General features: G+C 45.0%; 1 protein-coding gene across 12 annotated transcripts in view; it reads right to left on the reverse strand.

The window, feature by feature from the left end:
- The window catches only part of LOC144781519 (uncharacterized), a 2,047,367-nt gene that overhangs the window by 1,841,900 nt on the left and 187,032 nt on the right, over positions 1-18,435 (reverse strand). For all 12 annotated transcript variants that reach the window (XR_013601003.1, XR_013601004.1, XM_078660419.1 and 9 more), the window contains 2 exons: positions 13,983-14,078; positions 5,012-5,107 (listed from right to left, as the gene is read on the reverse strand). Coding sequence is in view for 10 of the 12 variants with exons in the window: in XM_078660419.1 (XP_078516545.1) it covers positions 5,012-5,107; positions 13,983-14,078 (192 nt within the window). In the remaining 2 variants the exon portion in view is untranslated. The remainder of the gene's footprint in view (positions 1-5,011; positions 5,108-13,982; positions 14,079-18,435) is intronic.

The following is an 18,435-nucleotide window of genomic DNA, read 5'->3' on the forward strand; positions in this document are numbered from 1 at the left end:
ACCATTTCTCCACCTTGCCACAGGTCCCCCACTGTCGATATTCCTATATCATCCCAGTGAACGAAGCCCTTGCTGTTACAAAGTCTTTATAATTTGTTGTTGTCCCATAGTGGCGTGAGTTGCGTCAGTACCCCCCGCCATCCCAGTTTAGTCTGCGGCGTATGCCATAGCATCAGAGTATGTCTCAGTGGGCCAAACATAGTCAATGCCAATTTCTTATCCTATAGGGGTGCAAGCATACCTCTCGTGCCAAGTTGTGCTCTATCTGCCTTATACGCCGCGTCGGACTGCGAGACATGGAGCCATTGATTAATAACCTTGAGCTGTGCTGACCAGTAATAGAGCTGCACATCAAGGAGCGCTATTCTTCCGTCATACCACCCTCTCACCAGTTTGGCCTGAGCTATGCACGGTGGCTTACTACCCTATAAGAGGCTGGAGACCTGCGCCGCGATGGCTTTAAAGTAGGTAGGCAGTACCTGGTATGGTGTATTCTCCAGGACATACAGGAAGCGAGCTAAGGCCATCATTTTAAAAAGTGCTGCCTTTCCTAGCAACGTTAGTGGCAGTGTCTCCCAATGGCGTACATCTCTCCTAAGACGCTCCAGTGGGGGCTGTAGGTTTTTATTAAAAAATTCTCTCGAGTTAGCGGTGACGTAGATCCCTAAATACTTAAATGTACTTCCCGCTATTGTAAGCGGGCAGTTATCAGGAAGGAGTGGCGGAGGGCCCTGAAGGACGTAAAGTATTGACTTTGACCAATTAATGGTATATCCTGAAGCCACACCATAGGCAGTACACACGTCCAGGGGAGTCTTTATAGAGTTCCTGGATTTGGTCAAATATAGTAATATATCGTCGGCATAAAGGGACACTCGGTCTTCCCAATTGTCCGTCCATTTGAGACCCCACATTGTTGGTTCTCAACTGATCCATTCCGCCAAGGAAAAGTGGGCAGCCCTGGCGCGTGCCCCTTGCCAGGGAGAAATCATTCGATATATGGCCATTAGCTGTAACGTGAGCCAGGGGCTTGGTGCACGAAAAGTTGAACACATGCGCAAAATTTAGGGCCAAATCCTAAATATTTTAATACTGCAAAAAGGAAGGGCCACTTGACCATATCAAACGCCATATGTGCGTCTAAGGAAAGTATCACCGCCTGTTCCTCTAAATATTCTGCACGGGCTAATACCCCATGTAGTCTCCTCAAATTCAGGGCCGTTTTCCTGCCCGGCATCAATCCAGACTGGTCAGGATGTATGAGTGCAGTTAGGTGTGGCATTAGTCGTCTAGCCAATAATTTTGCAAGGACTTTGGCTTCCGCGTGTATTAGGGAGGTGGGCCGGTAGGAGGTACATCTATCCGCCGGCTTACCGGGTTTTAAAATCGCCACTATTGTGGCCATGCATTGATCCGGGGGTAGTTCACCTTTCTCTAAACTATCAAGGAACATGTTTAACATGTGGGGTGCAGTGGCATCTGCCGTTCTCTTATAAAATTCAATCGGGATTCCGTTCGGACTCACAGCTTTGCCTGACTGCAATGCCCATATGGCTGCCGTTAGTTCGTCTATTGTCAGGTCGCACTCTAGTTCGAACAGCCATGTTTTTACAGACTTCCTGAATGTCAGGAGAGATGGGCTGGCCTTGATGTGTAGAGGGAGGGTGTTCCACAATTTAGCGGAAGCAACTATGAATGATCTGTCCCCCCATGATGATTTCTTTGTGCGTGGAATGGTTAAGCAGCGTGCAGAAGAAGAAAGGAGGGATCTGGTGGGTATATACAGGCAGAGTGCTTTTTTCAAAAACTCTGATCCAGAGTTGTTGATTGCCTTATATGTTATACATAAAGCCTTGAATTTGGTTCGGCTTCTGATTGGCAGCCAGTGTAGTAGGCAAATGACTGGGGAGATTGATTTAAATTTAGGCCTGCCAGAAAGCATCCTTGCTGCTGAATTCTGAACTAATTGCAACTTGTTTAAATCTCTCTCCTGAGCGTTCAGAAAGAGACCATTACAATAGTCAATCTTTGCCATAACCAGCGTACATATGAGAGTCTTTCCCGCAATAGGGGAAAGAAATGGGAGAAGCTTCCTTATCATTCTAAGAGTATAGAAGGATGAGGATACAACCGCATTCGATTGGTGAATGAACGAGAGCTTGTCGTCGTAAATAACCCCAAGATTCCTGACCTTAGTGACTGGTTGGGGCGGTGGTCCCAGATCGGTTGGCCACCACACAGAGGACCAACTAGGGGTTAAACTGCCAACAGTCCTTACCTCCGTTTTATCGGAGTTTAACTTAGGGAGTTACGTGCCATGCAGGAACTAATAGCTAGCATTCCCTCCTGAAAGCTGGCCGCCACTTGTATTCCATCGTTATGTACTGCCAACACCAATTAGGTGTCCGGCATATGAGGTTATTCTCATCCCTAGATCTTTAATGACCCTGGCCAGGTCCGACACGTATATATTAAATAAAGTCGGACTGATGGAGGATCCTTGTGGCACCCCATAGGGGAGAGAAAACATTGGAGAATAGGATTTGCCAAGTTTGACTGATTGAGTGCGATTGGCGAGAAAGGAGGTTAATAGCATTTTGGCCTTATGTCCAATGCCCATGGCCGAATTTCAAGAGGCTCATTAATATTCACGAGCCTCTCTATTTGCGACCCCATTGGGAATCGCTAATGGTCTCTCTGAAACTGTTGTACATTGGAATTAGCGGCTCGCTATTTGCGACTCGCAATCAAAATCCAATAGTCGTACATCTGGCCCACAGTCTCTAGCAACTGAGTGGATCTGGGTCTTAAAGGTAGGAGATTATTGAAAATGACTCCCAGGTTTAAGGCTGCCACAATGGGGGGGGCGCCCATCTTTGGTCAGGCACCATTCCAACCTGCATTATGGTTAGGCCCTATCAATATTATTTTAGTTTTGCTTTCTTTGAGCCAACCTAAGATTGCTCTCAGGCAATTTCGGATGGCAAATTTGCGGGATCCTGAGTTGTCCATGTAGTAAAATACCAGCTGGGTATCTTCGGGATATGAAACTATCATAATGCTGAATGTCTTAACTGGGGTGTCAAATGAGACATGTACATTATAAACAGTGTAGGGCTATAAGCTGATCCTTTGGGTATCCCAAATTTAGAGGTTTGGCTTGGAGAGGTGAGGTTTCATCCAAATTGCTTGCTCTTGCTCAGAGAGAAACAAGTTCTATCAATCAAGTGCCGCACCCCAGAATCAGACAGGCATTGCAAAAGGATGTCATGGGGGACAGTGTTGAACGCTGCAGAGAGGTCCAACAGAATAAGTGCAGCATTGTGTCTACAGTCTAGGGACATTTATGTAGGGACTCATGACTTCTGTCAGCGCAGTTTCAGTGCTATCTCGATCTCGAAGACCTGACTGAGAATGGTGCAGGAGGTGAGAAGATTCTAAAAACTCAGAAAGTTGTTTATTTATAATAGATTCCAGTATTCTGGTGGGTGGCTGCTCAGAAAAGAGATTTAGGACTAAAATTAGATAGAATCTTACTATCTGCGGAAGGTTGCTTTAGTGGTGGGACAACACTAGCTTGCTTCTATAACAAAATGAACTGAGCCAGTTTGGAGGGAGGTATTACACACCTTTGCATAAACAGGGATGATAACATCTGTTGTTTTATTATATGGGGGCAAAGGTCAAGTGGTGGTCCAGATTTACATGATAGAAGAAGTCTTTTTAGTTCTACTTCATTAGGAGGAAGGAAAGACGTCTGTAAATTAAATGGGGCAGATTCAGAAGGGGCCAAATGAAGGGCATGGGAGGGAAAAGCGGTGTAAACTACAAGGTTACTTTGTATTTGAATAATTACAAACTCAGGAAATCGCAAAAATTACAGGCACAATATTTAGGACCTTATACTATTAAGCAAATATTGTACCCAATTTTTGTCAGACTACAACTACCAGAGGACATGCCCTATCACCCAGTGTTCCATGTCTCTCTGCTCTGACCTTACCATGCCCAAACCCAAACACTACCACCACCTCCTCCTCTAACAATTGATGGTCATCTATAATTCGAAGTACAGAAAATCCTTGACTCACAGAGAGTAAATGGCTGTTTATTCTACTTAATAGATTGGAAGGGTTACGGCCCAGATGATCGATCATGGAAACCTGCTGGGAACGTCCATGCCCCTCGGTAGGTATGACTCTTCCATGCATGAAACTCCCATAAACCTTGTCCTGTGTGTCACACTTTGCGGGGAGGAACTGTTATGATTACTAACTCTTGCATGCCAGTATGCACCATATATGCGTCAGTTCATCACACCAAGAGCCATGTATGCCTACCCTCCTTTTACAGAGCTTAGGCTAAATATCTTTTAGATGAACCGTGTACACGAAGAGTCTAAAGAGTTCAGTTAGTTTGGTGTTTTGCTAGGCATAAACTAGCATTGCCATGTGCCAGGGTTCCATATTTTACTCATTATTGTAATGTTCCACATTTGTGACTGTCCTCCTGCGTGTACAAAGCCCCATGTCTGCTCCACGTGATTGTAATTATCCTGGTGTTTATTTAAGGTTTGTTTCCTTAGTTAGTTATTATTTGTGTCAGGTGCACGTTTAGTATTTCCCGTGGCAGTTGCATATAATGGTTTCACGTGAAAGCAATTATTACAAATGTTACCAATTATCCATGTGCCTGCAATCAAGTATTTTCTGGAAATTGTGAGTCACAGTTAAACACGTGCCCTTCTAGAACATGAAAACGTTGAACTATAATTAACCATGTGCCCTTCCAGAACAGTAGACCCGCTTATAAATATTCCAGTTAAACCCCAGTTGAGTGATTATCTTTATTCCTTTCAAGAAGAAACTACCTACTATCTCCCTGGAGCCCGAACCCCTCCCTCTTACCTCCTCTAGCGTCCTGCCTGGCAAGCGACAACTGCGTTCTTGCATACATCTCCGAGCGGCTAATCGGAATTCCCCCAATCCTGGCATCTCACAGAAAGACCTACCTTTGAGGAACAGCAGCAATCAATTCTGCTCCGGCAGGCTCCTGTAATAGCGGTTCCACATCCAGATCCGTCCTGCAGGTGTCATCACTTGGAACTCTGGAATGAAAGAAAAGAAAGGCAAAGGAGAACGAGAAAGGTTAGTGCACCCTTCTTCTTTTCTTCGTGACGCTATTCATTTCAAGCTTGCAACACTCCAGAACTTGTGCATTAATTCCTGAACTGAAAAATGACACTATTGAGAGCACAAAAGACATTACCGTGAAAAAAGAGGAAAGAACAGCGAAGCTGAAAGACAAACCATAATTCTTGTGAAGCATATGGCATACTATGCTCAATGAGGAGACTTAGAACCGCGACTAAGGACTCAATATAAAGATGGTGTGTTTCCTTACCACCAGAGATCATAATACCTGTTTACTGTTTTCATTACTATGTAAGTCTTTTTCATCAACTGGCGTGTTTACACCAAATTGATTATGTTGATTGGCACAATGACGAATGTGACTTATGTTACTTCTTCCTGCTTGTTCTTTCTAGCACCATAGAAGGCGCATTCCCAAAATGGGAGATTGCTGGGTTTCTCGTGCATAACTGTGAGCCAGACAAAACTCCAGAGATGCAGTCATTGTTTCTTTTATTGTTTTATCCAGACCCCCTTCACTCCTGGGACAGCGTCTGAATTGAGGTAATACATTCTTTGGTCAAGCGCTGTGTTGGGAGTGAGATGGGTCCAGCATCACTTCTGGGTACAAGTTTTCCAGGTCAGCAGTCCGACAGAAAGCCAAGCCACTTAAATTATTTCCGCCCAGGCGATATAGATCCAGTGTTGTGTGGCGTTTTAGATTCCAAATGAATTTCCCTGATTCATGCCCTTATATAGGTACAATTTGCGTTACCCTTATATAGGCATAGAAATCAAGCCCCTATTTAGGCATAGCCCATGCTACCCAAATACAGGCATGGCTACTTCCATCCGTTCATCAACGTCACAACGATTTCTTGGAAAACCAGACTCTTAAGCAGAAGGGACTTTCCCTATCCTGGATATTGATTTCTCCAAGAAACTCATTATTATGCATGAACAACTATTCCTTAGGGGTTCATCCATGACGTTCATATGCCCGACTTTACGTCAAAGCTGGCATTCCTAAACACCTTCAAGGTATAAATATACCTTCACTTGCTATGGAAAAACACGGTGTGGTTTGGTGCAGTTCGACTATCTACTTGCCCGACGCAGCTCGCTAAAGCAAGTGCTGAAGAAAGCTGACTCTCCAGCTGACGCACTGATCAGAAGCTGTTTTCTGCCGAGAATCCAGCTCCAGTGTTTCTGACTCTCCTTGCAGGGTTTTGGGAAAATAAGTCTGAGACAGAGATACCAACCTCCTTCATTCTAAGGTATGGAGCTGCTTAGAACCTAGAGAAACCTTTGGCAAATCTTGGCAAAAACTAAACCTATGCTAAAGACCACACTTACTTCTTCCCTCATACTAGACCTAGGTTAGGTACATTGGGGTAGGCGTATTTTAGAAGCACCAGTTGAGTATTTTAGCCTGTGTTATTTATGTATGTATTTTTATATATGTCATAGCACCAGACAAAGCTATTACAGTATTATTTTATAATACTGTTCTCACTGTACGCATTATACTTTTCATTCTGTCTAACGATTGTAGCAGTTCACCTCTGTTGCATGAGAAAGAAGACTGTTCAATATATCACTTTTATTGAAAACGCCTGTCTCACTATTTCTCTGCAACTCTGTAGAAACAAAGCATGCATGTCTGACTGAGTAAAATAGTTATCTATTGTTTCCATAACTCTGAAGATATTTGTTCCAGTCCTAGGGAAACAAAGTTGTCATGTTTATGCGGTTGTCAGAAACTAATCCCTTCTTGTGTATTCGAGAAAGTTTCTGGTGACCTCTGAGCTAGCTGGCACTCACAATTAAGTTTAGTATATTCGACAGAGACATACTGACGTCAGTCCGATGTCACATTTATAGGATATATTATTCCAACGCGCAGAGCCTATTGGGAATATGGGAACTACACTACATGGCGCCCAACGTTTGGTAAGGCACTAATTAATTGCTAGATACTAAAGTAACTCAGTCGTGCTTTTCTCGGGGACCTCTTTTTCCGTAATACTCCAATAGACGTCTGGAGTGGGTAAAGGAATAATATCTGCCATAGCTGAGTAGGACGAAAATCCTATGTATTAGCTTTTTGGTTTGTTCAACATTGAAGGATATAGTGTTCCAAAATATTGTGCACCTTATCTTTGTTTCCTTGAAGCTTGCTCTGCAAACTTTCAGTCAACAAATGGCTGACGAAGATAATCCTGGGGCCAGTGGAGCTACAGGCGACAACGTCGTACTTGCTTTTAATCAAACAGGTTTCCAAGAAACCGATGAGGATGCTGTATGCATTCTTATGAATTTAAGGAAAGCCATCACTATAAAACTTATTTAAAAATGGCCTAACATCGAGAGGTGGTAGGATAGTTTTTGTGATAGAGGCAAATGAATATCACCAGACAGAGGTATTCTATTCGTGGATAATCTTCCCCAAAGCAAATCCAATAACACAGATGTTTCACTTCTACAAAGAAGATAAACCACCAGAGGAATATTCTTTTCAAGGATATTGAAATTCCACTCACATACCAGGTGCATGAGCTCTGGTTTAAAGGCGCCCTAAAACATTTAAATCACATTACCAGGCTCGGTCCACTAGGTAGACCAGGAGCAACATGGCCGGTCTTAGCCAGCTATACAACACATATTGGCATTGAAGAAATGTCAGATACAGAATTATGAACTCAACTTAAAGAGTTAATTAAAATCTATAGACAATTGGTTCAATATGTCATGCGGACTCTCACAGTCCAACCTGCAATAATGATTCCTCCACATGCCCCTCACCAGGGGAACACACTAAAAATAACACCACAGACTTTACAGTCAGTCATCGGTAAGTTACCTGCAAAGAGGGAACAAATTCCATTCTGGATAGCTCAAAAAATTACTCAAATCGAAGCAGTATTTCCTAATAGTACCCCTCATGAGAAACACAGAATTTTAACAATCTGTTTACCAATGGGGATCGCACCACATCTGGAGGACTGCAACACTTGGGGTCAGTCTTCGCTGCTATCTACACCAAAACACATGGTGTTCCGTCTATAGCGTAATACCTGATGTCCTGAAACAGATTCAAAACGAATACGGGGCAGAGCCTGCTTTATATTTGGGTATGAAACTACTGAAAGATTTCAAACAGGTCTCAGCAATAATATTAGCTAATACAAAAGGAGAAGCAGCGTCTGTGGCGATCTGCCAGAAATTAAGGGAATTTGATGTAACTGAGCAACCACAAGAACTGGCCAAAATAATTGAAAAATCTACGAAGAATTAGGCAGAGACAGTTTGGGTGGGAAACCAGTTAAGCCCCAACTGTCTGAAAGTCCTGAAAAGGTCTTTATTAAAAACACTCCTACTCCTTCTAAAAAGAAGTGGGAAAACACTAAACAAACTTCTAAAGAGAAGCGTTCTTAATCCCGAGGTAGGTCTCCGCAAAAGGAGCCCTCTGAAAGGAGGTATAACCTCAGGAATAGGGATAATTTGAGAAAGCCTGATAGATATCAAGACACTGATACACGTTCCTCATGTACCTTTTAGACTTCGTCACAGAAATCCGAAAGAAGAGGACGGTCTGAAAACAAAGAAGAATACGTCAAGTCCAAAGACGATCAACACGTTCAGAAAAACAAGAAACCTCAATTCACCAAAAAGAAGGTAGCAGGTCCAAAAATCAGACATGCCGAGGATCTTGACTACACAACTCAAGAACGGAGAATGGGCTCAGACAATGTTGGACAGCACAGCAGAAGTCACCATAGCTCGCAAGAACTTGAAGGATCATCTGGAGAGTGGACTTGAATGATTTCATTAAAGTTGAAACTGCAGATACCAGGATTAGTTCTCCACATAGGTTATATGAAGTAACACTACGGATGGAGGGAGACATACCACGAAAAGTGAGAGCACTCTTTTGGGAGTGACTCTCTAAGGATTATGACATTCTTCTAGCAGAACAAGACTGGCCACGGAATTTGTCAGGGAGTGCCCAACTGGCGAAGACAACATTATGCCAGCCTTCTCTAATCATATTCCAATTCATTTAAAATGTACTTATGCCAGGAAATGGACAGTCGGCCCAAGCTCCTGCATTATACAAAAATCATGTAGGATGGGATGAGGACTCGCCTCACCGTAAAATCCAACCAAAAAATCAACCAACTGCACAAAGGCAGTACCCAGTTAAGCAAGAAGCTAAAAAACAGGTCAGGGAGATCTTAGATCAACTTGAATACCAAGGGGTTATTGAAACATGCACCTCGTCAATGAACAATCCTTTGTTTTCTGTCTCCAAACCAGACAATACATATTGTCTAATATTGGATTACAGACATCTAAATTCTTGTTGCAAAACATTTGCTGTGCAGAACGCACACAGTACAGCATTAATGAATAACATTGTGCGTAAAAAATAAAAAAACACATAAGATATTTCTAATGGGTTCTTGTCAAAACATTGCACCAGAAAGTAGGTATTTGGCCGCTTTCTCAATTATGGGGACACAGCGTCACTTCTGTTGTCTCCCTCAAGGATTCAAGAATAGTCCTGGGTTATTCTCAGCAAGGATAACAAAGTTACTACAAACTTATGATGACGAGGCATTGTCATATGTCGATCACATCTATCTGACAGATGATGACTTGGACAGGCACTTGAATAGGGTGAACATCATTATACTTGGATTCGCATCTGAGGGTTACAAATTAAATGTAAAAAAATCTACAATTGCCCATCTCAACGTCCTATTTCTCGGATATGAGTTATCAAGTGAAGGCAAAAGCCTGGCAGCTAACTTTCTAGAGAAATGTGCGCTGCTCCAACCTCTAAAAATGCTGAAAAACCTACCGTTGATTCTAGGATTCTTACATTTTGGAAGAACTTATATTCTGAACTTCGAAGAAAGGGTTAAACCTCTCTACAAAATAATCAAACCTGATTTTAAAACAGTAAATTGGACACAAAAACTCACGAAAATGTTGCGTTCATTGCAAACTGACATGTTAGCAACTAAACATTTGCAAACACACGTAAACGTACGCAACTTAGTGATCCGAATCATTCCAGGACAATGCGGATTCACATACTTAACTTTTAAAGAAGGTGAAAAAGTACCAATAGCTTACAAATCACATTTGTACACACAAGCAGAAATGAAATTCACTTCAACAGAAAAAATTCTGCCAGCGGTTCAAACTGCAGTAGCAAAAGAAAGAGCCCTGGCACAGGGAAAATGCATAATGGTCTTAACCCCTGTATCTGCCTTAGAAGCAGTGACGAAAGCAAGCATACCGAATGCTAAAGCTTTACATCAGAGATGATACAATGGGTTAATTCTCTTGCTGCAACAGACGTTAAATACGTTTTTGATCCTTATTTGAAAACACAAGCATTTCTACAATACGAACATGAATGTCCTCTGTCTACTGAAATTCTGCCTCTTAACCAGTATGAATGTATAATTTATACTGACGGATCGGCTCAACAGGCTATTGAGGGTAAACAAGCCTATAGTGCAGTGCGCGGGATCGTTAAAGGTCGTTGGTGCGATGGCAAATTCCGACCAATGGGCACAAAAACTCAATCTCTAGGAGATTGTACAGCTCAGCGAGCTGAACTACAAGCCTTCAAGATGGCACTTGAAAATACAGATCGCAAATTTCCCACACTCATAGTGTGCAATTCGTACTATTGTGTTCAATCTTACAATGAATACTTGTAAAACTGGATTCAAAACAGTTACAAAGATGCAAAAGGTGGCACAATCAAGCATAAACTGCTTTGGGAACAAGTAGTTCAGTTACAACAAGGACTACAAAACACTCATGTGAATCATATGCTGAGTCATCAACGTGATGGCATTCACGTTGAAGGGAATTCATTTGCTGATGAAGCCGCGAAGGCAGCTGTACAAACGGCTTCCGTAGCTGCAATCATTCGTTCAAAAATGAAAATAGGGGGGGCGTGGCCAAGATGGCGGCAGAGTAGGACGTGCTTTCAGTCCCTCCGGCGCCGCATATTACTTAGCTTTGATTACAGCCCTGTTGGGTGCACATCTACACCTAAATCTGCGGTGCCGTGGTTTCGGGTGCTGTCCGGCGGTGTCCGGTGCCGTTACTTTGCGATCCAGGACGGATTGAGGAGGTGTGGCTCGGTGTGGCCCAGACGAGTAATGCGCCAGGCGAGCCTCGTGGTCGGGGAAACGTGCGACCCCGGAGTGGTGCGGGCCGCCCTGCGGAGCTGCTGTACCTGGAGCGGCGGTGGCATCGGGGACTGTCCCAGGGTGCCCCAAGCTGGGAGGAGGTGAGCGACCGCAGACAACGTCACAGCAGAGGGCCGGCTGGGTCCCCGCGGCGGGGGTCCCGACGGAGGCCGGGCCCGCCGAGAACACGCTGTGACTCCTGAGCTTCCCGGAGTCCGGTGGGAACGCTGATCCGGCCTGCGGCCTCGGCAAGCGGTGAGACAGTGGGGGCCGCCGGGGGGGGGGGGCATCTGCACTCCGGCCTGCGACGCTGCTCGGAACCTACAGCAGACCGGCATGGGAGCGAGGAGAGGTGCCCCGGTCCTAGTCGTAGGCTACGCGACTCCCTGGTGCGACCCGGGGCCTACGTCAGGCCTGAAGGCAAGGTGCGGTGGGGTGCCAGTGCGTGCGGAGAAGCCCTCCCCCGCTCATGGAATGGGATTGCGACTCCCGAGTGTGGCCCGGGGCCTACGGTAGGCCTGAAGCCCAAAGTGAGTTAGGGGTGCCAGTGCTTGCGGAGGGGCCCCTCCCCCGCTCTTGGAACTGGATTGCGGCGCCCCCGGGTGCCTGAATGTGACGGCGCTGTACCCGCCTGAGGTACTTGACTGAGGCATAGCGCCGCGCCGCTCGGGAAGAAAGAGCTATCACCGACTGGCCTGGCTGTGGTGGGGGCCACACAACTAACGGGGCTCCTGCTGGCCCTGACGGAGGGGTGAAGTGAGGGGCCTGCACGCCCGGCCCAGCACTGGTGTGCGGAGAGTGTCCGGAGGAGTAAAGGACGTCGTGGTCTCGGCGGCCAGGGTCCCTGTGGTGCCTGATACCCATTTGGCGGCTGCGGAGGTGAGGAGGACTCCAGCCGGGCGATTCTGGCCCGTGAGGCAACGGGTGGCCTGCAGCGACGGCACAGTGGAGGGGCCGGCCGAGTCCCCAAGGGACTCATGACTTCTGTCAGCGCAGTTTCAGTGCTATCTCGATATCGAATACCTGACTGAGAATGGTGCAGGAGGTGAGAAGATTCTAAAAACTCAGAAAGTTGTTTATTTATAATAGATTCCAGTATTCTGGTGGGTGGCTGCTCAGAAAAGAGATTTAGGACTAAAATTAGATAGAATCTTACTATCTGCGGAAGGTTGCTTTAGTGGTGGGACAACACTAGCTTGCTTCTATAACAAATGAACTGAGCCAGTTTGGAGGAAGGTATTACACACCTTTGCATAAACAGGGATGATAACATCTGTTGTTTTATTATATGGGGGCAAAGGTCAAGTGGTGGTCCAGATTTACATGATAGAAGAAGTCTTTTTAGTTCTTCTTCATTAGGAGGAAAGAAAGACGTCTGTAAATTAAATGGGGCAGATTAAGAAGGGGACAAATGAAGGGCATGGGAGGGAAAAGCGGTGTAAACTACAAGGTTACTTTGTATTTGAATAATTACAAACTCAGGAAATCGCAAAAATTACAGGCACAATATTTAGGACCTTATACTATTAAGCAAATAATGAACCCAATTTTTGTCAGACTACAACTACCAGAGGACATGCCCTATCACCCAGTGTTCCATGGCTCTCTGCTCTGACCTTACCATGCCCAAACCCAAACACTACCACCACCTCCTCCTCTAACAATTGATGGTCATCTATAATTCGAAATACAGAAAATCCTTGACTCACAGAGAGTAAATGGCTGTTTATTCTACTTAATAGATTGGAAGGGTTACGGCCCAGACGATCGATCATGGAAACCTGCTGGGAACGTCCATGCCCCTCGGTAGGTATGACTCTTCCATGCATGAAACTCCCATAAACCTTGTCCTGTGTGTCACACTTTGCGGGGAGGAACTGTTATGATTACTAACTCTTGCATGCCAGTATGCACCATATATGCGTCCGTTCATCACACCAAGAGCCATGTATGCCTACCCTCCTTTTACACAGCTTAGGCTAAATATCTTTTAGATGAACCGTGTACACGAAGAGTCTAAAGAGTTCAGTTAGTTTGGTGTTTTGCTAGGCATAAACTAGCATTGCCATGTGCCAGAGTTCCATATTTTACTCATGATTGTAATGTTCCACATTTGTGACTGTCCTCCTGCGTGTACAAAGCCCCATGTCTGCTCCACGTGCTTGTAATTATCCTGGTGTTTATTTAAGGTTTGTTTCCTTAGTTAGTTATTATTTGTGTCAGGTGTACGTTTAGTATTTCCCGTGGCAGTTGCATATAATGGTTTCACGTGAAAGCAATTATTACAAATGTTACCAATTATCCATGTGCCTGCAGTCAAGTATTTTCTGGAAATTGTGAGTCACAGTTAAACACGTGCCCTTCTAGAACATGGAAACGTTGAACTATAATTAACCATGTGCCCTTCCAGGAACAGTAGACCCGCTTATAAATATTCCAGTTAAACCCCAGTTGAGTGATTATCTTTATTCCTTTCAAGAAGAAACTACCAACTATCTCCCTGGAGCCCGAACCCCTCCCTCTTACCTCCTCTAGCGTCCTGCCTGGCAAGCGACAACTGCGTTCTTGCATACATCTCCTAGCGGCTAATCGGAATTCCCCCAATCCTGGATCTCACAGAAAGACCTACCTTTGAGGAACAGCAGCAATCAATTCTGCTCCGGCAGGCTCCTGTAATAGCGGTTCCACATCCAGATCCGTCCTGCAGGTGTCATCACTTGGAACTCTGGAATGAAAGAAAAGAAAGGCAAAGGAGAACGAGAAAGGTTAGTGCACCCTTCTTCTTTTCTTCGTGACGCTATTCATTTCAAGCTTGCAACACTCCAGAACTTGTGCATTAATTCCTGAACTGAAAAATGACACTATTGAGAGGACAAAAGACATTACCGTGAAAAAAAGAGGAAAGAACAGCGAAGCTGAAAGACAAAGCATAATTCTTGTGAAGCATATGGCATACTATGCTCAATGAGGAGACTTAGAACCGCGACTAAGGACTCAATATAAAGATGGTGTGTTTCCTTACCACCAGAGATCATAATACCTGTTTACTGTTTTCATTACTATGTAAGTCTTTTTCATCAACTGGCGTGTTTACACCAAATTGATTATGTTGATTGGCACAATGACGAATGTGATTTATGTTACTTCTTCCTGCTTGTTCTTTCTAGCACCATAGAAGGCGCATTCCCAAAATGGGAGATTGCTGGGTTTCTCGTGCATAGCTGTGAGCCAGACAAAGCTCCAGAGATGCAGTCATTGTTTCTTTTATTGTTTTATCCAGACCCCCTTCACTCCTGGGACAGCGTCTGAATTGAGGTAATACATTCTTTGGTCGAGCGCTGTGTTGGGAGTGAGATGGGTCCAGCATCACTTCTGGGGACAAGTTTTTCAGGTCAGCTGTCCGACAGAAAGCCAAGCCACTTAAATTATTTCTGCCCAGGGGATATAGATCCAGTGTTGTATGGCGTTTTAGATTCCAAATGAATTTCCCTGATTCATGCCCTTATATAGGTACAATTTGCGTTACCCTTATATAGGCATAGAAATCAAGCCCCTATTTAGGCATAGCCCATGCTACCCAAATACAGGCATGGCTACTTCCATCCGTTCATCAACGTCACAACGATTTCTTGGAAACCCAGACTCTTAAGCAGAAGGGACTTTCCCTATCCTGGATATTGATTTCTCCAAGAAACTCATTATTATGCATGAACAACTATTCCTTAGGGGTTCACCCATGACGTTCATATGCCCGACTTTACGTCAAAGCTGGCATTCCTAAACACCTTCAAGGTATAAATATACCTTCACTTGCTATGGACAAACACGGTGTGGTTTGGTGCAGTTCGACTATCTACTTGCCCGACGCAGCTCGCTACAGCAAGTGCTAAAGAAAGCTGACTCTCCAGCTGACGCACTGATCAGAAGCTGTTCTCTGCCGAGAATCCAGCTCCAGTGTTTCTGACTCCCCTTGCAGGGTGTTGGGAAAATGAGTCTGAGACAGAGATACCAACCTCCTTCATTCTAAGGTATGGAGCTGATTAGAACCTAGAGAAACCTTTGGCAAATCTTGGCAAAAACTAAACCTATGCTAAAGACCACACTTACTTCTTCCCTCATACTAGACCTAGGTTAGGTACATTGGGGTAGGTGTATTTTAGAAGCATCAGTTGAGTGTTTTAGCCTGTGTTATTTATGTATGTATTTTTATATATTTCAAAGCACCAGACAAAGCTATTACAGTATTATTTGATAAAACTGTTCTCACTGTACGCATTATACTTTTCATTCTGTCTAACGATTGTAGCAGTTCACCTCTGTTGCATGAGAAAGAAGACTGTTCAATATATCACTTTTATTGAAAACGCCTGTCTCACTATTTCTCTGCAACTCTGTAGAAACAAAGCATGCATGACTGACTGAGTAAAATAGTTATCTATTGTTTCCATAACTCTGAAGATATTTGTTCCAGTCCTAGGGAAACAAAGTTGTCATGTTTATGCGGTTGTCAGAAACGAATCCCTTCTTGTGTATTCGAGAAAGTTTCTGGTGACCTCTGAGCTAGCTGGCACTCATAATTAAGTTTAGTATATTCGATAGAGACATACTGACCTCAGTCCGATGTCACATTTATAGGATATATTATTCCAACGCGCAGAGCCTATTGGGAATATGGGAACTACACTACATGGCGCCCAACGTTTGGTAAGGCACTAATTAAACGCTAGATACTAAAGTAACTCAGTCGTGCTTTTCTCGGGGACCTCTTTTTCCGTAATACTCCAATAGACGTCTGGAGTGGGTAAAGGGATAATATCTGCCATAGCTGAGTAGGACAAAAATCCTATGTATTAGCTTTTTGGTTTGTTCAACGTTGAAGGATATAGTGTTCCAAAATATTGTGCACCTTATCTTTGTTTCCTTGATGCTTGCTCTGCAAACTTTCAGTCAACAAAATGGCTGACGAAGATAATCCCGGGGCCGGTGGAGCTACAGGCGACAACGCCGTACTTGCTTTTAATCAAACAGGTTTCCAAGAAACCGATGAGGATGCTATATGCATTCTTATGAATTTAAGGAAAGCCATCACTATAAAACTTATTAAAAAATGGCCTAACATCGAGAGGTGGTAGGATAGTTTTTGTGATAGAGGCAAATGAATATCACCAGACAGAGGTATTCTATTCGTGGATAGTCTTCCCCAAAGCAAATCCAATAACACAGATGTTTCACTTCTACAAAGAAGATGAACCACTAGAGGAATATTCTTTTCAAGGATATTGAAATTCCACTCACATACCAGGCGCATGAGCTCTGGTTTAAAGGCGCCCTAAAACATTTAAATCGCATTACCAGGCTCAGTCCACTAGGTAGACCAGGAGCAACATGGCCGGTCTTGGCCAGCTATACAACACATATTGGCATTGAAGAAATGTCAGATACGGAATTATGAACTCAACTTAAAGAGTTAATTAAAATCTATAGACAATTGGTTCAATATGTCATGCGGACTCTCACAGTCCAACCTGCAATAATGATTCCTCGGAGGAGGACCTACGCGCGGATCCAAGATGGACGCGTGAGCAGAGGGTTCCCGAGACCCCTTCCGCCACCCTCATCTATCCTGCAACACATCCTGATTTGGACGACGGGTATTTCTTCTTGATGCCCTGCTGATATTGAAAGCTTTTTCCAGAAATTGATTTGGCCGCCGGGAACTGGACTTGCTGCACCCCGTACTCTGAGGCCCACGGCAGAGACCATCCAGGGACTTGAGTTGCCGGGGTGCCCAGGTGGCAATTGAACAACAACGGCTGGAGAGACGACTCCGCTGCCTCTGTGATACTTTCGGTTTCGATTTCGGTCATTGTTGGTGCCGACTCATTGCAGATTGCTACTGCTGCCCTGGTTCAGTCGCCAACTCTCCTCTGGCTGTCGTTCCTTGACCTCTCGACTTAATAGGCTTGCCATAGAGGGAATCATTCTGCCCGGATCTCAGAGGACGCTTCGGAGCTCGTCGACCATCATGGCGGGCAGGACGGACGCTGAGAGGCGTAACACCAGAGGCCCGAATCGAGGTGGTGCCGTTCAGACCCAGATTATAGAACGCTTGACTCGCCCGAAGGGTTCCCCGGGTGGATCGAGCAAGTCCCTCGGGGAGGCTGGTGACGGTACTCCTGCGAATGCTGAGCCGACTTTGGCGGATGTCATGGGCGCCATTGCCAGTGTCCAGACTGCGATGGGTCAGCAATATGAAACTCTTGCTACTAAGTTGGATACGGTTGTGATTGAGGTCAACCTTATCAGGACGGACCTGGGGAAAACCAACGAACGGGTCAAATCTCTGGATGTTAAGACAGCAAGCCTAATTACAGATGTTTCGGATCTTCAAACCGAGGTCCGCGATCTTCGCATGGCCAGAGACTCGTTTGCCCATCGGCTGGATGATTTCGAGAGCCGGGCCAGACAGAATAATGTTCGCATCGTTGGCGTTCAGGAGAATTCTACGGATGTACAAACGGATCTTTTGGTAGAGGACCTTATCCAGAACTATCTGTCACCTAAGGGCCTTAGTAATCTCTTTGCGGTGGAGCGTGCTCATAGGATTCCAGGTGGGAAGCCCAAGCTTGGGGCAGCTCCGAGGCCTATCATAGCCAGGATTTGTAATTTCCGGGACAGAGACGCTATCCTGCAGGCCTCCCGCACTAATGGTCCCACTAAGTTTGAAAATGTATCGATCAGCTTCTATCCGGACTCAGGCAGTGCAGAAGCAACGTATGGCCTTCACGGGGGTGAAACGACGCCTCAGGGACATGGAACTGAAGTATGCCATGCTTTTTCCGGCTCGCCTGAGGATTGAGCATAACGAACGTGCATTTTTCTTTGATCGCCCTGAGATGGCCAGTGACTGGCTGGACGGCTTGCCGACACAGCGTACCAGCCCGGAGAGTTCGAGAGGTGCCGAAGGCGGCCTGGAAGAGCGGGAGTAGTGAGTCAGTGCCGATGAGCCATTCTTGGACGCTTTGCAGTGGCTCTGTGATAGCGATGTCTATACGCTGTGGATACCCGGGGGTGGGGGGATT

The sequence above is a fragment of the Lissotriton helveticus genome, chromosome 9 (genome assembly GCF_964261635.1).
Source record: "Lissotriton helveticus chromosome 9, aLisHel1.1, whole genome shotgun sequence".
Taxonomy (NCBI): domain Eukaryota; kingdom Metazoa; phylum Chordata; class Amphibia; order Caudata; family Salamandridae; genus Lissotriton; species Lissotriton helveticus.